The following is a 24,368-nucleotide window of genomic DNA, read 5'->3' as shown; positions in this document are numbered from 1 at the left end:
GACTATTAAGTAATGTAATGCCATTTATTCAGTTTTAAGAAATTTTAAGTACTTAAATAAAAAACTACAATTATGTTGCAAAAAATAAACTAAAAGAACAAATTAAATAATAAAATATCATAAAAATAAACTAAAAAATAAAAGTGGGGGGGTCATGAGGGTAGGAAAGATGGTAGAATGAGAAGGACATTATTACTGTAGGTACATGGATGATTGCACAAATGGTGTCTCTATGTCGTGTACAACCAGAGAATTGAAATGTTGTGCTCCATTTGTGTAAGATTAATCGAAATGCATTCTGCTGTCATGTACGACTAAGTAGAACAAATAAAAATAAATAAATTAGTTAAAAAAAAAAAAAGAAACATTCCAATTTTCTCCTTGAGGAAAGCCCTCAGGGCATTATCATGCTTTAAAGACAATTAGATACTCTCCTTCCTCTCAAAACTTAAGCCCCCCCCCCAAAAAAAAAAAAAAACTAAAAAATAAAACCTTATAACTGATAAATAAAATCAACATTTGGTTTTCCTATTTTTTTAAATGTTTTTAGTTGTTGATGGACCTTTGTTTTATTTATTTATATAACCTCACACATGCTAGGCATGCGCTCTATCACTGATCCACAACCCCAGCCCATTTTATTAGTAGTATTAATAATAAAGGGACTGGGAATTGAACCCATGGGTTCTTTACGACTGAGCTATATCTCTAGTCCTATCTATCTATCTATCTATTTATTTTTGTGGCGCTGGGAATTGAACCCAAGGCCTTGTGCATTCAAGGGAATCACTCTACCAACTGAGCTATATTTTTTATTTTGAGACAAGGTCTTGCTAAGTTGCTAAGGCTGGTCATGAACTTGTGATCCTTCTGCTTAGCCTTCCAAGTTGTTGGGATTGCAGGTGTGCACCACCCAAGATTTGGTTCTTTTAAAAGATAACCAAAACTGCAGGGCTGGGGATATACATTGGTGCTTGCCTCGCATGCTTGATTGATCGCCAGCACCAAAAAAAAGATTACCAAAACTGGAGCTGAAGATGCAGCTTAGTGGTAGAGCACTCGCCTGGTGTCAATGGGGCTCTGGGTTCAGTGCTACCAAAAGAGAAAATTAACAAAATCAATATTGTCTTTCATAATTAGTGTGATTAAAGATGAAAAAAGTTCTCGTTTCTGAAAAAAGCAGCTGGAATAAAGGATTTGATAGGGAAAAAAACATCAAACTTTGAAGAACTCAATGTTTCTGTATCATAGAACAAGATGATATGATAGTCAAATGCGTTCTTTATAATATGGGCTTAATTCTAAAACATAAGATTATGGTTCAGTGTCACTTTTTAACATTGATGTAGAATTTTTGAATAAAAAGATCATAGATAGTAACAATATACCCAAAGAGTTACTCATTGTGATGGTGACTGAATTGAGTTTATTTTAGAATGAAAGGTTAGTTTAATATAAAAACAACAAAATCAAAATACGCCACATTAATTAAAGTAGTAAAAAATTTTTATGCTTGTATCAATAAATATCAGAAAGGCAACTAAATTAAGCATCCACTATTGATTTTAGAAAGCAAAAATCTTGAGCTGGGGTTGTGGCTCAGAGGTAGAGCACGTGCCTAGCACGCCTGTGAGGCATTGGGTTTGATCCTCAGCACCATGTAAAGTAAAATAAAGACATTGTGTCTACCTATAAAAAAAAAAAAATCTTTTTAAAAAAACCAGACTCTAAATAGTATACAGAAAAAGTGCTATCAACCTCTCAGGTTCTTAAGTTAGCAGTCTCACATCTAAATAAACCATTGTTTTACAAAGCTATATCTATGCAAATATATAGATATACAAATATATTAATTATAAAATAGAAATAGTTCACATGCTCAATAACTAATCAAACTCTAAGTTATCATAATGAGGCACCACTAGGTAGCATAAAAGCAGAAAGCACATGCAAAAGTATGTCAAGTGCCAGGCGCAGTGGCATAGGCCTGTAATCCCAGTGGCTTGGGAGGCTGAGACAGGAGGATCACGAGTTCAAAGCCAGCCTCAGCAATGGTGAGGCGCTAAGCAACTCAGTGAGAACCTGTCTCTAAATAAAATATAAAATAGGGGTGGGGATGTGGCTCAGTAGCCGGGTGCCCCTGGGTTCAATCTCTGGTACCCCCCGAAATATGTCAAGTAAAAAGAATTGCATGGGCATAGTAACCATAACTGCTGTAAATTGTTTTCTTAATAAAAATGGACAAAATATAATAGATCACTGGATAACTTACGCAGTTGGTGTTTTATAATGAAGGACTCAGTGGTCGTTTGAGGAGTAAAATGTCTGTATAATCAAATGAAAGATAGTATGATTGCTTTTCCACAGCACATGACCAAATTATTATTTTTGTAAACATAAGAGATGATGGGGCTGGGGTTGTGGCTCAGTGGCAAAGCCCTTGCTTAGCATGTGTGAGGCCCTGGGTTTGATCCTCAGCACCACAGAAAAATAAATAAATAAAGGTATTGTGTCCAACTACGAGTAAAAAATAAATGAATAAATAAAATAAAGGTATTGTGTCCATCTACAACTAAAAATAAATAAATAAATAAAAATAAAACAAACTTTAAAAAGAGATGATGGGAAAACATTTTCTTTGCCAATTGACTATATATATATTTTTTCCTGAAGTTACTTTTTCTTGTTTATTTCATGCTTCAGATTAATATATTTTTTTCTTTTATCGCCTGCCTATCCATACTCTTTCAGAGCTTCTGACATGGATTCAAAAGATATTTTTCTTAAAATGAACTATTGTTTTTTTGTGGAGATGGCAGGTGGCATCTTGGAATTCATATGGTTCTTGACAAAACTATGTGGTTTCACTTGTTATTGGGAGGAGAATTTAAACCTTCAGTATTGGCATTTTTGAATGCCAGGGTGTTATTTTTGAAGGGCAGGGTGTGTAGGAATGGATCTGTAATCTTGAGCCAAGTACAGATAATACACCTATTTTAAAGAAAAATATAACTGGGACACCCAGCATTAACACTATTTTTAAAAAATTTGTACAACTTGGTGCCAGTGTATTTATAAGCACTTTGTTAGAAGATGGTCAACTAGATGACTGAAAATATATATAAATTGAATTTTTGACTAGCAGAATATGTACATGCATAAATAACATATACATGTGTGTATATATATATATATTTTTTTCCAGTTATGGGGATTGGGATGGAACCCAAGGCACTCTATCGTTGAACTTTATCGCTAACCCCTTTTAAATATTTTGAGATGGGGTCTTGCTAAGTTGCCAGGGCTAGTCACAAACTCAGGATCTTCTTGCCTTGAACATTGTACTCCTCTTACTTCATCCTCCCAGGTAGCTGAGATGATAGGCAGGTGCCACCACGTTAACTTCCAAAATTTAAAAAGTAAATCTTATGAAGCAAACTTGGAACACTAAGCCTACATCTGCAGTTCCAGATGGAAAGCCACAGGCACCTTTGGGTGGTACTTCCCCTCTTGTTGGAACTGCTGGTGACCACTTCACGTTTGTGCCCCTGGCAAGCCCCACGGGATGCTCTATGATAGTGATCTGAAAGACAAAAGTGAGACAAAATTCTAAAAATCTGCACTTGAGGGTGAGCAGGGGTCCTGGGGTACCTGAGAAAGTCGTCTGCAACAGCCTGGCCAACTGACCACTCATGTCTCTGCTCCACGGCACTTGGGCTGCACCTGCTAGGATAGCGTAGGACCACACTCTAAGGCCAGTGACAGGAGCAGATGCTGTAGGACATGTGGGTGCTTAGAAAGTTTGAGAAGAGGTTGTCCAAGACCTTTATCCAAAGGAAGATAGGATTCTGTGCTAGGATTTTTACTTGGGAAGCCAGCTCTGCTTGGCATTGTGAGATTTTCTAGTTTGTCAGTTTATAAACAGAAAGCCCTAGTTCCCTCTGGGAATGCCTAGCATTCATTATGTCCTGTCCTGATTTTTTTTTTTTTTTTTTGGTAATGTGATAGTCAATTTATGAATATTTCAAAAGTAAAATCAATATGCTGCTCCTTGTGTGTGGAAGAAGTTATCTGAGAAGACACCTAATTGATTTTGAGCTGGACAAGCCATTTCATCAGGGGGATGGCCCTAGTCTGCCTATGGTGGGGTTATTTGAAAAAGATCTCTTTTTGGAGCCACTGACACACACTAATGAATAAAAAATGTGTTTCCAGGATGTTCCTAAAACTTGCCTGTCAGAAGAGCTCGACCCTATGGAGAGAGCACCGGGCTGGCAGTTGTTAAAGCTCGTGCAGTTGCAGGGTCATAGACAGCTAGAGCTGAGAGACTGCAGGGGTCCTTTCATCTATTGTGATTCTATAAGTGGAATAAAATTAATGTAGTGTGGTTGTTCCTATGTGCTGATACTATAGCAGTTTTCACCAAAATGAGAAAAAGATGGTTACAATGAACTTTTCAAAAAGTTGGATGTATTCGGTTTGAAGTCCTATTATTCTGAAATTATGTTTTCTAAATCTGTGGGGTTAAAATATCTGATCTTTTATGAAATGATGGTAACAGAAGATAATGAAATAGCAACCCTATAAGGGTCACCCATTGGGGGTAGAGGAGTGTTTTACTAATTCTTGGAACCCAAATGTTTAGGAGCCACCAACCTATGCAACTGTGCCCCTCTTCCTATAGCATGATGATCTGGACTCAGCAGCTTCTAGAAGATGGCTGATCCTCCCCTGCCTCGGGCCCTGTCTTGATAGACATAGGATGACATTTGACATCCTCTGAGATGACTATGATTTTGTGCTCTGATTTTTTTTAAAGACTTTTTTTTAGTTGCAGATGGGCAAATACCTTTATTTTATTTATTTATGTGGTGCTGAGGATCAAACCCAGTGCCTCACGCATGTGAGACAGGCACTCTACCGCTGAGCCACAACCCCAGCCCTTGTGCTCTGATCTTCAGCTGACCTTGTTTAATTAGCAGACCCACAGCCCCTGTGCCTTTTTGCAAGTCTCTTGAGAGGTCAGGGAATATAATTTCTGGAGCTGGGGCCATTGTTCACCTGCAGTCTGCAATCGGGGACTCCCAAACTTTGCTACTTGCTAAAATCACCTAGAGGACTTTTAAAAATCCTATTGCCAAAGTTGCACCCCATACTAGTTAATTTGGTGCTTCGGAGTGGGAGCTGGAGGTTGGACTTGGGCATCTTCGCCCTGGGTCAAGTAGGAGGAACTTCCGGCCCCAGTACTGGGAGTTCTGCCCCAGGTAAGGTTCCTTTCTAGGAGGTAGGCCCACTGCTATTCCTCATTCCTGTTCTGATTGTGACTGTTGCCTTGCTGGTTCTGATAGTTTGTCACACACAAAAAAATGTGAACTGACACCCACTTGCAGAGATTCAGAACACACATGGCCTGGTGCTTGTAAAAACAAACCACCAGACCCACTGCAGACTGTGAGGCCCTGTTTTATTTGATTCTCTGTGCAGAAGTTCAGGTAGACATGGTCCTACAGCCACTCTTGAGACTCCAGACTACAAAGACGGGTTTCCAGAGAGCATCTATGTACATATTAACTCTGATGCAAAATCCTGGGTTAGTCCAGGAAGAGATGGATAAGTGGTCTGGACTGACAGGGCACCAGGAACTTCTGTTTTATTGCTTGTCATCTCTGAATGCCATCTCTGTTCCTGCCTTGTCTTCCCTCCTCTCTGGGGGACCCTGCCTGCTCTGGCAGCAGTCACTGTGCCCTGCATCCCATTCTTCCTGCCAGCCAGCTTTTGCTCCCCATCAGCCCCTCTTCTCCACACTGATCGTACATGCCCCTGGGTCCTGAGCACCCTTCCTTTGGTCCACTCCACCCTGCTGCCAGTTCCACCTTCAGCCTGCTGATTCCTCTCTTCTCTGTGCAATGGAAATAACCTTGAGGGCCACCAGCGACTTCCTCATCAGCTCCACTGCTCTCCTTGGCCTCCCTGTGCTCATTCATGCTGCTGACCCAACTTTATCACGAACCCCCAGCCACACTGTGATGAGACACTCGTCGGGCTTCTCCAGTCCCACTTTGGTTTCTGGTCCTCTGGGTCAGGGTCTGGGGCTGGTCCTTTTCTCTGCCCGTTTGCCTGCTCTCCTCCACTCCTGGGTCTCTACCCACAGTTCTGATCTCCCCGGAGCTTCTTCCATCTGTGTCTTTGGAGCCTCTTCAGAAGGCCTCGTTCTGAACTGGAGTCTTCCTCTCCTCCCAGCCTCGCCGCTAGAGCAGCTCTCCAGAGGCCTTCTCGCGTGGCTCGGCCTCTGTTCTGATGACTCCCTCTCACTCCCTCCCAACTGTCCTCTCCCTGGCAGTTTCACAAAGTTCTGTTTGTTCTTGACCCATAATTTCTCTCATCACAATCTCTTTCCAGCTCAAGGGCCACCATCCTAGCCTGTCTAGACCTTCCTGAAACCATGTTCCTCTGCCCAGGAACCCACCTGCCCTAGAACCCACCTGCCCTAGTCGTTATTCCTGGAGCCCTGTGGTCTGAGCTGCTCACCAAGCTGCTCTCCAGCCTCCTCTCCCCTCCTCCCTCGCACAGCCTCCCGCCTGGCGTCTGTGTCACCTGCCTCCAACCTTCCTTCATGCCATTCCCTTCTCTCGGCTCAACCAGATCCTGCTCATCCTTAGATTTTTCTTTCCTGTGTATAAAATGTGTCTTTATCGAGAATAGAAAGTGTTTTTCCTCTGAACTCTCTTATATTCTTCTTGTCCTTTTCCCATAGTGCTTTTGTTTATTGGCTCGCATCATTGGTCTTCCTGTGCTGTCCTCTATAAGCTGTTTAGAGGGCCAAGGCTGCCTTCCCATGGGCTCCATGGCGCCCCCTGTGGGGCCCTACCTGCATGGCAAGGGTTTTCAGCATCCACTTGTTTGCAGGTTGATTTAAAATTGTGGGTTGAGGTGTTGGGGTCATAGGGCCCAGGGTTTAATCACCAGCACTGGGGAAAAAAAGGTGTGTGTAATTTTTTAATTTTAAGTTCCTTTTTTACAGCAAGAGAATTGTCTAGGACTAGTAAAAACAAGTATTTCCATAGAGTGAAGAAAAACCTGAGAGAGGGGCACAGTTAGTCTTCCTCCTGAAGAAGGAATCTAAAAAAGAACTTCTATAATTGAGAATTTAATGTAGGATAATTTAATACAGTGTGATCAGAATAATGGGGTTCATAATAGTTGATGGCATGTGTAGCATGTTAGTTGACCACTAAATATGAGCCCCTTTCTCCTGATTTATGAGAGAGAGGGATAATTGTGTCTGTTTCATAGAGTTACGAGCATTAACTGGATTAACAAAACATCATGAGGTGTTAGCACAGTTGCTTTTCGACAAATGGTTGCTTAACATTTGTTAACCCCTTGTAAAGAACGTACTGTCGAGATGCCTGCTCCCTGGAGAGGCAGTCATAGGTAATGTGAGCAAGACACATTGGCTGGGACATCTAGGAGTGAGACTCATTGAGAACATTGCATAGGCCAGGAAACTCATGTGGAGCACCTCCCCTGAAAGGATTATAGTGGCTTCTGGGCTTTGGGGGATGGATAAGGTGCAGTCTTCCCCACAGAAGTGGTAAAGATGGAGAGAAAGGTTGTAGACAAGTTGGAGAAAGAGAAACCAGGGGAAAGGTTAGGGGAGGCAAAGGGAGTTCTGTTCCAATGGAAGGAGACTCTAGGCACTTTTCCAAGATGATGAGGAGAAGGTCCATGTGCCCCCAGTGAGCTGGCCTGTTGGGTCTCTGCTCAGTTACTCAGGACATAGGGTTTATGAGATCGGAGTGGTTCTGTCCAGGACTTTGATCCATGGCCACAAACCATACTGGCCCTTGAGCTGGATTCTACCCCAACTCTCGGTCCTACAGGACAGCTTGGGCAGCCACCACTGAGCACCAGCTCAGTGTTTTTCTCACTGATGGAGCAATAGCACCATCTTTTTGTTACTGGAGGGCTCTCAAAGAGCCCAAGAAATAAGGATGCTGGAGAATATTAAGTGGACTCGCAGATAATAACTGTCACACTTTATTACTACCTGCACATATCCATCCAAATCTGGTTTTCCTATTAAAGATGAATTAACCCCCTCTTCAACATGAGAAAAATTATCTAAAGCTTCCTTGGGATCATTGGGAAAGGAATTTAGACAAAAGCCTGAGGAAGGACCAAATTTTGTGTCAACTGTGCATACAGACTCACACGGCCAGACTCAACCACCCCTTTTCTTTCCACAGGGGAAAGTGGAAGTGGAAGCTGGGAAGGAGGGGATGAAGTTTGAAGCAAGTGCTTTCTCGTACTATGGCGTCATGGCCCTTACAGCCTCTCCAGGTGAGTTTGGATCTTGCTTCCTAGGCGGGGCCTTGCTTTAGGCAGTCCTGCCCTTCTACAGCAGCTTTCTCTCCATACCTGCCGATTGACTTTATTTACTTACTTTTTGAACTTTTTATTGATGTTAATCATAGTATACACTTTTGTGAGTTTCTCACACTGAACACACCTGTGTAGTCCATCATTGAGGTCGAGACAGAGCGTCACCCACCTCACAGAAGCCCCCTCAGGCTTCCTGAGTCACTGTCCCCCCAAAGCAACTACCATCTTGAGCTTTGTATAAATGGAATTATGCAAATGTACTCTGTGGAGCTCTGCTTCTCCCCCTCCGTGTCGTGCTTGTCACCCTGGTCTGTGGTCTTGTGTGTGCTTGTTACATGTTTCTTCTTGCTGCATTGTAGTATTCCATTGTGAGAATCTACAGCTGATGGACACTGGTAGTGTCCTTTCCTGTTTGGGGCTACTTGAACTGTGTGCGGAACCTTCCTGGCCGTGTCTTTGGTAAACGTGTGTGTGTTGAAGTGGAACTGCTTGTCATGGCCTGCGTGCTTCTTCAGCTCAGGTGGACACTGCCCAATAGTTCCCAGAGGGTTGTACCAGTCACACCCCTGCCTGTTCTGTGAGGGTTCCAGTCACTCTCCACCTAACATTGGAGACTTCTAAATGTTAGCTACTCTGGAAGTTCTTATTTGCATCTTTCTGAGAATGAACAAGTTTGTTGATATCTGCAGCCTACGGCCACCTCTCCTCATCTAGACAGCAGGCCTTTTGAGTTGGCCAGCTAAGGGGTGGGTATGCCATGGTAGATTAACCAAGAGCTCCGTGCAAAAGATTCCAAGATGCTGTAAAGCTGCCCCAGTCCAAGAAGGGCATGAACACGGACATACCTGGTGTGCTTGCTCACCTCGGATGGGTCTTAAGTGCACCTCTGCATTTGCCATGGAGGGCATTCACTTGCAGCCTTGCTCTGGCTGGAGCAGGTCAGCAGGTAGACAGGTGCCGGAGTGCCACCTTGTGGCCAAAATGCCAAATGATAGACTGTCTTGGGAAACAGACCTCCAACCTAAAAATAACCCAACCTAAAAAGATGACTGTCACTTTTGAAAAACACTCTTAAAAAAGGGAGAGGACATCTCCAGACAAGTCTGTTTTTGTGATGTTTGTCTCTATCTACTGTGCCAGCCGGCAGTCTGAGGGGCCCAAGGATGTTACAGGGCTCTGTAGAAAGCCAGGGCACTGTCGCATGTCTCTCAAAGTTCTAAACTTCCTTTGGCCCAGATGCATCTCCTCACTGTCCCATGCAGGTCTAGGGGGGCCACAAGCACTGACCAACTGCTGACGGACACCCAGTATGAACACAGGCCTTTCTGACCCTAGTTAGTAGGTGTGTCTGTGGTAAACTTGAAGGTGATCTTCTGTTTTCACTGTTAGCTTGTGTGAGAGAGGCTTTTACCAGACATGAGGAGACCTGGGTACAGCCACAGTTCCATCATTGTAGGCTATATGACATTGGGACAGGCCCTTGGCTTCCTCATTGTTGAAGAATATGATAATATTTCCTCCTGTGATTATTAGGATAGAAGGCAGTGGTGGTTCCACAAGTGTGCTGTGACCTTTACAACATGAGCAGAAATGTCTTATAATATAAAGATGTTGTCATTGTGACTACTTTTGGCAGCCAGCCTCAGATTAGCCTCAGGTTAGCAGAACCAGATCTGTATGGTGACTTTGAAAAGAAAGAAGCCCCACCTGTGCTCTTTCATTGATTGCTTGTTCTCTAAACCTAAATATTAGCCCAGTGCATATTGAACCACATTTTAGGGACAAATCTCATTCAGAAGAGGAATTGAAGAATACCCGTTCACTAGCAAGGCCCCGGGGTGGCAATATCCTCCCTCGCCTAGTTTGAAGCTATCAATAAAGAAGGGAAGTTTATTAACACTATTTCACTTATTCCGAAGCCTAGTGTTGTACTCGACTGTACATCTAGCTGTCTGGAATCTTGTATATTCATTGAGAGATGCATTTAGTGCAGGCACGTCAAGATAAAGAGATGCCTGTTTCTATTTATTAAAGTTAGCTGTCTGGAAAAAACCTACAATCCTTGGTTTTCAAGATGTGCCCAACATTGTGTGTCGATGGGACCGCAGTTCCCCCTCCGAGTAAGTGGCAATGAGCATGACCTTGATCAGCCATGCTCAGGAAATCTGGGCTTGAAATGCTTTATTCAGTTTCCTCTATTTTGAAATTTGAAATTATTCCAAAGCAGTGCAAAGCATCAGGTCAAAAAAGACTCACCGAGAATGTGAATGAATTGAATAATTAATTACTTGCCACAGAAACGAGCACTGTGGGCTGTGCGCTGAATAAGTATTGGGTGCGGCTTGGCCATCCTCTTGGTTGATCAGTTGGGCTCCCTTTTTGGGTGGCTATTTGTGATGAGGTCCTTAGCAGTAGCATGTTTGGGGGCTGCGAACCTCGATGCGGTATTATTGGCTTAAGAGATTTCTAGGCTAGGCAGGGAGCATGTGAATAGGATTTCTCCTGACTGAAGCCTCCCCGGTACCTCTTCCTGGAAAGCAGTGTGGGCTTTGTTTGTCATATTACATGGCTTTTGCATTTCTGTGATTGAATGCTCCTATCAGTAGAACAGGTGTCCGCTCCTGTCCCTTGATTACAGAGATCTCCCTTCTTGCCTTTCAATATGGTCTCACCCTGTTTTTCTCCATTTTTTCAGTTCCTTTGTCCCTGTCTCGTACCTTTGTTGTCAGCAGAACAGAGTTGTTAGCAGCAGGTTCTCCAGGTAATTCTGCATGTTTCCTTTTCATTCTCCTGATTTGCCTCCCCGACCCTGCGCAAGCTGGCTGGCCTGGTCTGCTCCCTCTATTTGGACAAATCTGCTTCTCATTTTCCTTGGAGCCCTGAGACTAAGGTTCTCTGACTCAACAGTGAGCCATTCAGGAAAGCATAAGCCACTGTAGGTACAGAAAGAGTTAGGAAAGCTGGGAAAGGATTCAGGAACACAGAAAGGGAGAATGACAGGCATCCTTAATGTCACCTGCCCCATCCCACCTGCACTGCTGGCCTGGGATTCTTGGGTCAGCAAGGGGACGGCGTCTTTTGTACCTTCCTCTGTCCTCCTGGAGTATGGAGTTTGCAGGGTCTCAAAAGCTGAGGCTAGAACACATTCATCTTCTACAGAGTGTATTAGATCAAAAGCCTGAAGGACCGTGAGCTTTTCTTAGCAAACTAGGATAGTTCTCCATCCACAGAGGTCAACAACATTCCTGTTTCTTTGGTCATTTTTCCAGCATCCATGTGAACAGGGGGCATGTATTTCTGCTTACTATCAGGCAGGTGGCCCCCGCTTCTCCCTGTTTCCCTTTGTTTGTTTTGAAATTAGTACCATGCACATTCCTAACCAGCTGCTGATTACTGCCCCGCAGGAGAGTTTGGCCATGCCTAGCTAATATGTCCACCCATTAAAAAGAAAGGCTTAATCTTTCTTTAATTAAATTTGCTGGACTTTCCTATTGGGTAACACAACTTTTATATTTATTTTGTTCCATACAGCTTATGTTTTTAAACCTGACTGATGAAATTTGCATCTTATAATCCAGTTTAGCAAAACTCTACAATGCTGATATTCGGTAAAAGAGGCAAACTTTGTCTTAGAAGTAAACTAATGTTCCCTCAAATCTTTGCTTCTAAAGTTTGGGGGTAAGATGTCATAGAGCTCTAAACAAACCAGCCAGCAAAATACGTGTGTGTGTGTGAGTGTGTGTGTACACACATTTTTTCATTTTGTTTGCTTGTGTCTGTTACCTGTTTAAATTGTTCAGATGCTAAAGCAGGTGACTTTGGGATGAAGCCCCTGGACATGTAATTTGCATTTTACTTTTACCATAGAACTTAGAAATTTCTAAGCTCTGCCTGCTTCATCTGATCCAGTGATCGTGAAGTCCCCTTTTGTAGGTCCACACTTGCAGGGATGCTCACATTGCAGTAATGTGTGATACCTAGCAAACGGGAGTTGGACGGAACCAGTGATTTCCAGCCTCTTCCAGCAAGGAGCCTTTTGGCTCCAGGCAGGAGGCTGGGAATGTTTCTTTATTGTGTCTTCTAGCTTACTGCTTAAAGGAAGGAATTGAGTCTGAGGCAGGATGGATAAAATCAGCCAGGACAAAGCAATAAAATAAGAAGCCAGCAAAAAATAAAAATTGAAATTTCCCCCCATAATTTTATGAAACCTTAGCACATAAATTGGATGACAAAGTATGACCTGAACTGAGGGACAGCTGCTCCAGCCTTGACTCTGTGTGGTAAGGGTCTCTCTGTATCTCATCGCAGGTGAATGCATTTGATTCCAGGGGATGCCCCAGAATTGCTGGATGGTGCATGTAACATGGGGCAGACAGATCCTATTACCTTCCTAAATTTTAGGACATCTCTGGTCTCCAAGGGTTTTTAGATAAATGATGTGGACATGTATTATTAAGTCTTACTTTAATTGTTATAATGACTGCACTTGAGGTACAAGCTGTGAACTGAAACCAAGTGTTGTGTCCCCACTTGATTATGCCAGGCATCTGTGCGCTATAGAAGGGGTTCTGGGAAATGGGCTGCTTCTCCAGGCACTGCTATGGCATACAACAGGAGTGGGCTTCAGGTAAAGGAGAGGGTCCATCCTCAAAAACAAAGGGCTATGGTCACTAACAAGACTCAGAAGTATGCAGAGGCCCCAGTCTCCACCTGCTAGTGCATAAGTTCTGACCAAAAAGCCAAGTGTCCTGTCAGTGCCTTGCTTTTACACCTTTAAATTTTAACACTTAGAAGTAAACACTGTTTCAAAAAGTATAGGCCTGTAATCCTAGAGGCAGGAGGATCACAAGTTCAAAGTTGAGACCCTGTCTCACAATGAAAAAGGGCTGAGGTTGTGGCTTAGTGGTTAAGCACTCCTGAGTTCAATCCATAGTACCTCACCCCCTGAAAAAAGTTATCTATAGAAATGCTGATGGGATTTATGGCCAAAGCCCAGAGGTACAGTAGGATCCCTGTCTCAAAGAAGTAATGGAGGCAAAGCAGGTGAGGTGGTGCAACCTGTAATCCCAGCAACTCAGGAGGCTGAGGCAGGAGGATCACAGGTTAGAGGCCAGCCTCAGCAATTTAGCGAGGCCCTAAGCAACTTAGTGTGACCCTGTCTCAAAAAAAAAAAAAAAAGGGGGGGGGGGACTGGGGTTGTGGCTCAGTGGCAGAGTAATCACTTAGCACAAGTGAGGCACTGGGTTCGATCCTCAGCACCACATAAAAATAAAATAAAGATATTGTGTCCACCTACAACTATATATATAATTTTTTTTTTAAATAAAAAGAGCTGGGGATGTGGCTCAGAGGTAAAGCACCCCTGGGTTTAATAAAAAAAAAAAAAGCCCAAGAAACAACTCCTCATATTTCTGTTATTGTGGGTGACATTATCACCACGAGGAAAGACTTTGTCCTGAGGATTGGTGCGTAATGAAGAGTCTGAGGAAGCTAATAGGAGAGAATATGAAATGTTAACAAGGCACTTTTATCAAGTTCATACTGGATGTCAGATGTTATGCTAAGCACTTTGTTATCTTTTTACCCCTCAGATCTTATGAGGTAGGTACTTTATTGTGTACTTTTTACAGATAATGAATTTGAAGCTTAACAAACTTGGTCACCTGTTCTAAAGTTCCATTCTCCATTGATAAATTATTAATGTGCCTTGTTCTTATATAAGATAGTGGAAAGAAACAAGAGAAACTGCTACTCTGAATTTAATTTAATTTAACAGTGGAAAACTGGTTAATGACATGACAATTGTAGACATAAAAGTTTTGATATGGAAATCTTAAAAGAAAGTGGATTCATCATCTGAGAGTCCCAGAGCACTAATGTTTATTCCAAATGTCTTATTTAAAGAGGGACATTTACAAATGTAGGTTAAGACTGGGGGATCAGGATGGGCTGAAGGGTTGGTAACACATGGTATAAAGAACAGCAGCTGAGGGGCTGGGGTTGTGGCTCAGCAGTAGAGCACTCACCTAGCATGTGTGAATCCCTGGGCTCGATCCTCAGCACTATATATATATATATATATATATATATATATATATATATATATATATATAATAAAGGAATAAAGGTATTGTGCCCATCTAAAAAAAGCATTTGGCCTGGAAAAGAGTAGACTTCAGAAGGACATGACTCTCCTCATATTTTAAGGACTATTTCTTTCAAATAGCAGAGGAATAAAAGTTGTCCAGTAGTACTCCGGAGTGGAAGTGAGACTAGGTTGTCACTGAAAGCCAGGGAGGCTGAGTTTGATTGGCCATGAGGACAACTTTCTGACAATTGAAGGGCAAGACTAGATACTCTTCTATGGGAGTATCTGTCAGGGAAAACTTGCAAAAATAGGTCCCCTCCATACCTGTGACATCATACAATTCAGGACCTGTTTGTTGTAAGCACCCAGTTAATATCTGTGCAACAGAGGTGGTTGGGAAAGCAAAAATGGAGAAAGCCTTGTAGGGATAGGTTTTATTTTTATTAAAAACTACAATGAATTTCCTCTAAGAGTAAGAACAATACTCACCTGCAACTCCTTTTACTTTATCTTATTGAAAGGATGTTATCAAAACCTCACCAAAGCTGGGCATGGTGGTGCATGCCTAAAATCCAAGCAGCTTGGGAGGCTAAGGCAGGAGGATTGTGAGTTCAAAGCCAGCCTCAGCAAAAGTGAGGTGCTAAGCAGCTCAGTGAGACCCTGTCTGTCTCTAAATAAAATACAAAATAGGGCTGGGGATGTGGCTCAGTGGTTGAGTGCCCCTGAGTTTAATTCCTGGTATTCCCCTGCCACCCAAAAAAAAAAAAAAAAAAGCTTCACTTAGAACTGAGTGTGGTGGCACACCCCTATAATCTCAGAAGGTTGAGGTAGGAGGTATGTAAGTTCAAGGCTAGCCTCTGAAATGTATCAAGACCTTGTCTCAAAATTAAAAGAACTATGGATATAGCTTAGTCATAGTGTTTGTCTCGCATGTACAAAGTCCCTGAGTTCAATCCCCAGTACTGCACAAGGAAGAAAAAAAAAAAAGGAAAAAAATCTTAGTCCAGGTTCTTGAGGATTTGGTATCCTCAGTGTTCTGTATTCCTGAGCTATCCTCCAGCTGCCTGGTGGGATTATTGGATCAGAGACAAAGGTAATAGGCTTGGCTTGGGGTCAGGAATGAGAAAACAGAAGTATTTTGAGCCATTTAAAACACATATGGATTTATGGACATTCTCCAGTCTTTTTTTGTTTTTGCTTCTGGCAAAGGTAAGAGCCATCCTCTTGTAACCTGTGTTTGATATCAGGTGACTAGGTGACTTTGCTATCTCAGGCCTTGTCCCTCATCTGTACATTTCATAGCATCCAGTGATGTTCCTCCCAAAGGTACAAGGCCACTGTGAGACTTGGGAGGATTCTGTCACAACTGAGATCAACATAACCTGTCCCTGAGAAGCCAATGAGGCTATCTGTGCAGGACGCCTGTGTTGTAGCTGCAGGGCAACGGCACCTGGGATAAGCTCATGGGGCTTGTGTGGTAATTATTAGTTTTCACTTGGAATAAAGAGCCGACTATTGGCTACCTCTACTTTAAGGGGCATTTTCTCCTTTTCTAGGTGAAAATAAGTCACCTCCTCGCCCATGTGGCTTAAATCACTCAGACTCTCTCAGTCGAAGTGACCGGATTGACGCAATAACACCAACGCTGGGGAGCAGTAATAACCAGCTCAATTCTTCATTTCTGCAAGTCTACATCCCTGATTACTCAGTGCGAGCCCTTTCCGACCTTCAGTTTGTCAAGGTAAGTGAAGAGAGGGTGGCTTGGCTGGACCCTGGGTAGATGCCAATTTCTATGGCAGATTGTTGGGGCTTCCTAGCCCCTCCATTGTGCTTTCCCTTTGAAACTGTGTTCCAGTTCTTTTCCACAAACCCTCCCTCTCTCAGCTGGGCCCAGGACTAAGTCTAGGAAACACATTTATCCTTTGGCTGTACCAATTGAGCTGCCAAATCAAAAGTAGCCTGTTCAGGGGCTGGGAGCTGGAGATCTGGAGAAAAAGAGCCAACATTTTCCAAAAAGCAGTCGTGAGCCCATGACGAGTGACTCTGGGTAGCTTGGAAGGGGTGGTGAGCTTGGGAGACTCACAAGGCTACTGAGGGGGATGCACCTCTGGAAAGCCTCCTCTTGCCTTCTGCCCTGGAGATAGGTTCTTTTCTTAGTGTAGTGGAAGCTCATCGCTATTTTCTCATCTCTCTGGTATTGAGTCAAAATTTGGAAATGGTTTACATCAGTAAACTGACTTGTTTGCCATAGTCAATCTGAACTTTAAAAAGTGACTCCATTTAAGCCTGGAACCCTGGCACATGCCTGTAGCCTCAGCTACTTGGGAGGCTGAAGCAGGAGGATTGTTCAAGGCCAGGCTGAGCAACACAGTGAGACCCCATCTCTCAAAGGCAATTAAAAAAAAATGGCTTAGTTTATGCTCAAGGATGATTTTCTCCTGTAGTAACTACTATTATACATTAAATCCTTTTGGGGGATTTAATGTATAATATATGTTAGAGACAAGAGGACCTAAAATTAAGCATTCTCTTGGTTTGTTTTCTGTGTCATCTTCTGGCCCCAGATCTCAAGACAGCAATACCAAAATGCCTTGATGGCATCCCGGATGGACAAAACCCCTCAGTCTTCAGACAGTGAAAACACTAAAATTGAATTGACTCTTACGGAGCTGCATGATGGGTTGCCAGATGAGACGGCCAACCTGCTCAATGAACAGAACTGCGTGACACACAGCAAGGCCAATCACAGCCTGCACAACGAAGGCGCCATCTAGGGGTGCCTACACTGGCCCTCCTTGACCGTCCCCCCCCTGAGGCTCTGGCCTCTGTCAGACCATGACTTCATTAGTATGAGCTTGTCTGCCATGCTGCGTCCTGCAACATTCTGAGACCAAAGACTTTGTCCCCTTCCTGGAAGCCGCAGAGGACAGCAAGAGAAGGAATGGGAAACTAGAGATGAGAAAGCGACAGCTGGGGCATGGTGTTTAAGATTTTGGAGATGAACTTCTTCGCCCAAATAGAATCATGTTTATTTTTTCAGCTGTACCTTTTATCATTTACTCACTCTCCTCCCTCAATTTGCATGAAGTTGAAAATTGTTGCAATTTATTTTTTCAAGAGATCATGTTTTTCAAAAGTGTCTTTTGCAGAGTTTTAACTTGTTCTGTCTGAACTCTGCTGTGGTCCCATGATGTGACCCTAATAGGATGGACTTGCCCTCAAGTGGCCTGCCGTGGCCTTCCCAGGGAGGGACACCCTTCCTCTGTGCCCCAGTGGGTGTCGCTGTCGAACTTGATGGATGAATGAAGAAAACCGTGTCACTGCAGAACCTGCCAAGTCTGTCGTCACTGTGGGGTGTGGCATGCAGAGGGACCTGTGGTCGGTCGCCTCTCTGTGCTCAGTGTTGTTTTTGAGAATTTAATGTTTAACCATGCCCCTTTCCCTCAGGAAGGTTTAACGTTTGCTTGGGAATGTGATTTTGCTCCCACCCTAAGGAATTTTTATCACCAAAATGAATGTTAATGAATTTTAAACCCATGGTTTATCATTGGCAAGAGGCAAGTTGACTTCATCCTGACATTCCTTCGGCCTGGGGTCTCTGGCTCAGCCAGCTGTCCTCTCACACCCCAGTTCACAGAGCGCCGTCTCCACCTCCCCAGCCCTTGCTCTTGCTAACCCAGGATGCTGCTACACAGATGCCAAATGGAGACCTTCCACAGGGCTTTTCAGTAAACATGTGATGTGGAGGTCACGTCCCTTCCCTTCCCACGGGAACATATGTAGTTATCAGAACAGGAGATGGATTCTTTACTTGGGGCCAAGAGGGCATGTCTAAACCCATGTTTTTAAAGGAGGGAACTTTGGGGATTTCCAGGGAGCCAACTGTCCTCCTTTTCCTTTGTCTCTGGGCTCAGGAAGCCCATTGGTGGCAGCGTCCCCCAAGGACTGCTGTGCCTCCTGCCTCAAATGCAGCCTGCACTAGAGAGGCTGCTTGGACAGCCAGGGTCAGTTTGGCCCCAAACAGGGATTCAGCAACCAAATGTTTGTTGTGGCCATTTCATGTGTGTCTCTGTCTTACTTTAATACCAAATTTACCATGTGTAGTGAAATTAATGTCAGCAGATATTGAGTGACTGCTTTCTTAACTAGCTTATCTGTGTTTTACCATTAGCCCAAGAGATAGGTGCATCTTGCTAGCGATATTCATACACTGAAATGAATTCTCCTGCCCACAGTGTTTATATAGGACTATCCATACCCACTGAGGCTGGTCACTGGCAGAGAAGAGAGCATTTCTGCATTTGGGCTTACTGCATGCAGGAGGGGGGGCTCAGCAGCAGTCTTCTGCCCCCTCAGGTAGGAAGTGTGCTCACCCCTGGTTGGGCTATGTGGGGGGTGATGTGCTGGGCTGGCCTCTTGGTGAGCAGTTTGGTGGCTGTGGTGTCAATGCATGACTGATTTAAGTGTTTGCCCTGAGGTGGCAGTACGGGCATGTCTTCCTCAGATGCTGTCATGCCCCTTAGTGAGAGAGATACTGGCCTCACTTGGTGGAGGGTCATGGAGAGTGCCCCTAAGGGACACCTAGGGACAGAGCCTGTATCATGTAGCACCCCACACTGGAGTGTCCCCTTTTTCAAGTATGTCCATCCAAGTTAAAAAGCCCATTTCCTAAGATGCATCTAGTCAGACACAACACAGATATGACAAGTGTGTACAAATGAGAATTCTCTGTAACAAAAAGAAACCTGGGCCTGGCCATAGCAGGGGTCTCTCCCTCAATGAACTGCCACTTTGGCCCAGTGGTGCTTGCCTTCCCTGAGGTCTTGGGAGCCAGGTGGTCAAGCCGAGGCTCTGTGGCCTCAAAGAACTTCACCCAGACCACCTCTCGGGCCCAGGGCCTCTCTCCATGTACAGTCCCAGGGCAGCCTTGCTAACAGGAGCCTCTGGAATGAGAGTCATAGGCTGGTGTCTTTCTCAGAGCCCCACTGTTGTTCATGGATCCTAAAGACCTGTGAGAGGGGAGTAGGGGGAATACCAGCCACTGCCTCTTAGGAGAAACAGGAAATTTTTAGTATGCTGTCTTGCTGCTCAGCATGGTGGCTTCTTGCAGAGTATTCTGCTTATAAGGAGCTGGCAAGGTGGCACTACAGTGGGGCTCCCAGAGGATGAGGTTTTTTACTCATTTTCTGTTAACTATTTTTCACCTTTGATTCAAACTTTTGATAACACAAAATCCAGAACAGTTCCTATCTGGTCCCCAAAGGAACAAATGTGAACTATATGTGGCTATAATTACAGCTGAGGAGAGCTAAAGACCCTTCAAATAGCACTCATGTCTGAACCACCAGGTTCTTTTCCAAATCTCATGTTCCCTCTGAGTCAGATCCCTCAGACAGTTGAAGGAGAAACACTGGTCCCTTTCTTCTCTGGGGCAGCAGGAGAGTGGTCTCACTTAGGAGGACCCATGCCAGTCGGAGCTGTAAAGTCATTGGGGCTGGGCTAAAAAGACTGTTAATTAGGTTAAATCTTGGTGCATAGTTGCTGCACCTCAGTGCTCTGGCTGGATTGTCTTCTCCTAGGGTTGCCATCCAGATGCAGCCCCCACCCTCAGTTCTGTGCTGAGGGCCTTGCCTATAGTGGCCTCTGCTGCCAGCCTGGCTCTATGGTTTGGGAGAGACCACACTTTCTCCTAAGCAGCCACTCTGGCATCCTGAAGGCTCCACTGGAACTAGACTCCTGGGATCCGAATGTCCAGGACATTTTGCCCTCTTTGCAATGGGGCTGTTTTCAAACTGTCTTTAGAGGTTCCCTCCCTTCATGGTTCTGTTCTGTATTTATCGTCATTTTGTCTGTATTCATCAGGCAAGTCCAAAATCATGTATTTAAACTCTTAGGAAAACAGAACTCTAAGATTTGTAAATGGATTTACTAAGGCACTAATCAAATAGCTTAAATCTTGGTATTTAAATAAGTTGAATTTGAAAGAGTGCCACATTCAATTCTGTTCTTCCTTCCTTACCCTCCACCCCGTCCCCCACACTGCACTCCCTGCAGAGAACTCAGTGCCATGGTGGACATGTTTGGCTTCCCTAGTGGAGAAAGTAGGGCATCTTGCCTCTTTCTAATGTTTTTTTTTTCCCCCCAAGGAATTTGTGCAAATGCTGAATGCAGTACTTCACATTAATATTGAACACTAACTAAATAGATTTACCTTGACACCCCCATTCCATACAACTACAGGACCAGCTTTTCCAAGTCTAGGAAAATAGTGGTAGATGCCAATAGAAATGCATTTTTTATACCCCTAGGAAACAAAGGAACAGGATAATTTTGAGCTAAGCAGGAACCATAAATTTCAGCCTTCAAATTCTCCAGGTTGAGGAGCAGACCTAAGGAGGCACTGACTAAGCCCAAGTCCCAGCTGACAAAAATATACACCACCTGTCATCTTTTGAAGGCCACCCGGGATCTGTGACCATCTTTGCCATACCTGGGCCATGGAGCAAAGTCTCCAAGGAGCTTTTCAGGGATAGTCCCAGGCAGATGACTCCTGTGTGTTGGTGCAGAAGGTGCTCTCTTTGGTCCCTGGGTCTCCAAGAAAAGGCCAAGGAGGGCTGACTTTGCACACTGCATTGCATAACCCATGCTCCCAGGTGGTATGGGCAGTGGGCACAACTCCTGTCTGCTCTAATCCTAGAGATGGACTTTTGCAAAGGTTTGGGAACACAGGGCTGACCCAACAGGGAGGGGCTAGGTGGCTTCTGTGGCACAATTGCTCCCTACTTTGTGGAGGAAACAGCTCTCTCCTGGGCCATGTTGCTGTTGATCTGGGCTGTACACTAGTGGTGCTTCATTCTGGCAAGGGTAACTGGGTGAGGTGTAGGCTAACCCAGAATTAGGGATTTAGAGTTGAATATGAAAGCAATTTTGGAAATTCAGAAACTTTTGATACAAACTTTTTCCATGAGCAAGATACTCAGTGGATTTTTATACCTCAGGGCCATTTTCATTTGTTTTGAGTGGTCTGATAGGAGAGAGAGATGAGTTCAGAGACTTCTAGGTTGAGGTTCACTTGCCTCCATTTGAGGGATGAGTGGTGCACCAAGACAGCCTGCTGATACTGCTGTCCTTCAAGGCTGTGACAAGTGGGCCTTCCTCCTTTAGCACTTGCATGCTTTCTGCTGGCTGCTAACTAATGCTTGCTTGCTGGTTTTCCCTCTGCTTCTTCCTTGATGGAAGACTCACATTCCAGAGTCCCTGGTCAGCCACAGGACTGGAGGAAGAGATGGCAGATACCAGCAATGGCAGAGAGAGTGGCTTTCCTCTTGCTGCCTTTTGCTGGGAATCTTCTTTGCTTCTTAGAACTATGGTTGACTTAGCTCAAGTAACCTTTTTTTCTGTATACTAAGGCCACTGACATCATCTCAACTAGAATCACATTAAGTATCTTTTGGGAAATACCAGATGGTATTTTAAGCATCATGGAAACAACAGTACTAGTGGCAAGAGTCAAATTTTAAGTGTTTGTATGTCACGGTTTTTATGTGCACAGATCAATGCAGACTTGATGAGTCTGTCAACATTTTCAGGATATAATGCCTGTTGAGACCATGTACAAATTCAAAGAATGATTGATTGGGAGTATTATCTTGCCTTTCTGGTGTTTGCCCATATCTGATGTACACGGACTCACTTAAGAAATGAGTGAGAGCTAGATTCCTCTTCAGAAGCATCCTGAAGAGAACTATTTAATGGGCCCGATGGGCTTGGTTGGGTGCCTGCCCTTTTTGTTGAAGACTCAGGACCCTTGAGTATAAGCAGTGGGCATCCAGGCAGAGCAGAGGAAGTAGGAAAGAATGAGGTCTTTGGAGTCTCATTCCCCAGAGCCCCAGCCTAGCTTCTGATTCATTACCCACCCTGTCTGAAGTCTGTTGTGGAAGGTAGAGTGTATCAATCCATTGACTTTTCTTGTTTTTGCAGTCTTTAAATCCACAAATGTATATGCTTTATTTTATATTATTTATTATGTACATACACCTCTACTGTTAGTATGTCTGTGACCAAGATATGTTCTGAAGCCCCTCATCCATGGAGCTTAGGGTTCTGTTGTCCCTTAAGTTGGATGAGAGGGCAGTGGTGGGTTCCCCCCACCTAAAAAACATGTTGCTGCTCTTATGTTGGCCTCTGTATCCCCAGCCCCCTTTGGGGGGCCCACCTCTATTCCTGATGATCAGTGTTTGGGAGGATTGTGAAGGCAGACCTTCTACCTTGTGGTAGGGCCTCTCAAATCCTTTCATGATGTACTGCAGAGGTAGTTTCTTGGTGACTGGGTCCTTTCTCCGATACAGTGGTACAGTTGGCTGAGACCACAGCCTCCTTCCTCACCCCTCTCCCAGCCAGGTTGTTTGCCTGGTCCCACAGTGATGGCCTCTACCTTGGATCACAAAATGCTTCTCTCTGGACCACGGAAGCTGCCTGCCCATCTGGGCTGTTAAATTTGCCTTTTCTTGGTGTTGGGGCCCAGTGCCAACATTGCCTTGGTCCTTGTGTAAGCCCTGCTTTGTCTGATTTTCATCCTCCTTAGCCTTTACTCACTGTATCATGGTGTACATTTCATGCATTTGAGCAGTGAAGTTTTCTGAACACAGTATTGAGAGCTGTGTGAAGTTAAATAAGCACAAGTCGAGTGTATAGGTTTCATGAGCTGATTGTCATAATGAATGCATTTTATAAATCGAATGTTGTAGATTTACAATTTCTCCTATTTATTTTGTACCAATTTATTTGTAAATTTTGTGATTGTTTAAAAAGGTTTTGTTTATTTCTATTTAGATAAATGATGATTTTCTGTTCACCCTTTTAGATGTGTGTTCCCTCTTTCCCTTTTCATCTATGCAACACCAACCATGCCATCTTGTTCAGGCTTGATCCCTGCCCCACGGCATAGCTCTACTGGTGGGAAAGCCGGGAATGGATCTCAATAGGGCATCTCCTTTGGACACATACTTCAAAGTCTGTGTTAAGAGTGGGTACAAATTCAGTACCTCCAAGTTACAGTCTGGTACTGACAGTTCAGGGGGAGAAGAGGTGTTCTTTCCAAGGAATGAAGTCTGTCCCCCATCAGTTAATCTCTAAATCAAGACAATAAAAAATATTCAGTTAACTCTCCCCAAACACAGGCGCTCAGCCACTTATAAAATAATGCAGTGGGCAAATGGCCATACTGGGGTTTTCTGGGTAAGAACAAAGGCTTTATGTAGGCATCTCAACTGGCTCTTAAGGACTTACAAAGCCTTTCTCATCTTTATCTATATGCAGTATAGGAGGAAGGTCAGAGCAGGCATAGATGGGTCACCCTCAAATTCCTGGCACAAGTATGGGGCAGTATGGTCAGATGCTCTTTAGGATTCAGTGGACATCCTACATTCCCCAATAATCCAGTATACAAACCTTATTCCCTTCCATCCCTATTTCAGGTCTTCTATTCCTTTACACTCTTCTCACATGACTGGATCCTGAAGAACTTCCAGTCCATCTTCAGGACCCCTCTGTGATCCATTCCTAGGCCCCTTTTTGGAGTTCTTTTTTGCTCTATTCATAGTCTCTATTTTACATTCCAAAGAGAATCATGCTGTAAGAATGGAGCTTCCTGACTGGTTCTTTATAGACCCCACTGATTTAACCATGATGTTTACAGTATACTTACACTTGTCCTGTAGATGGAGACATTTCAGTGAAGAACTGCAGACAAGACTGGCTTTTGAGACCCTTCCTGACCTAACTACCACTCCCACCTTACCAGTTGTTACCCCATTTCCTGAAAGTAGAACAAGGTTTATCCTTATCTAGTTAAGTTTATCTTCTTGGGAGCCTGTTTTTCCTAGTAGCAGGGTAC

General features: G+C 43.9%; 1 protein-coding gene across 2 annotated transcripts in view; it reads left to right on the top strand.

Moving 5' to 3' along the window:
- The window catches only part of Cnnm2 (cyclin and CBS domain divalent metal cation transport mediator 2), a 131,934-nt gene extending 108,599 nt beyond the window's left edge, over positions 1 to 23,335 (top strand). The window contains exons 5-8 of one of the 2 annotated variants that reach the window (XM_071610946.1): positions 8,250 to 8,343; positions 11,081 to 11,146; positions 16,030 to 16,214; positions 17,038 to 23,335. In XM_071610946.1, the coding sequence (XP_071467047.1) occupies positions 8,250 to 8,343; positions 11,081 to 11,146; positions 16,030 to 16,214; positions 17,038 to 17,247 (555 nt within the window). In that variant the 3' untranslated portion in view covers positions 17,248 to 23,335. The remainder of the gene's footprint in view (positions 1 to 8,249; positions 8,344 to 11,080; positions 11,147 to 16,029; positions 16,215 to 17,037) is intronic. The other variant, XM_027930415.3, reaches the window with a different exon arrangement.
- The last annotated feature ends 1,033 nt before the right edge of the window (positions 23,336 to 24,368 follow it).

Source organism: Marmota flaviventris, chromosome 4, assembly GCF_047511675.1.
Source record: "Marmota flaviventris isolate mMarFla1 chromosome 4, mMarFla1.hap1, whole genome shotgun sequence".
In the NCBI taxonomy this organism is placed as follows: domain Eukaryota; kingdom Metazoa; phylum Chordata; class Mammalia; order Rodentia; family Sciuridae; genus Marmota; species Marmota flaviventris.
Note: the sequence above shows the minus strand (reverse complement) of the source record. Positions and strands in the feature narration are given on the sequence as shown.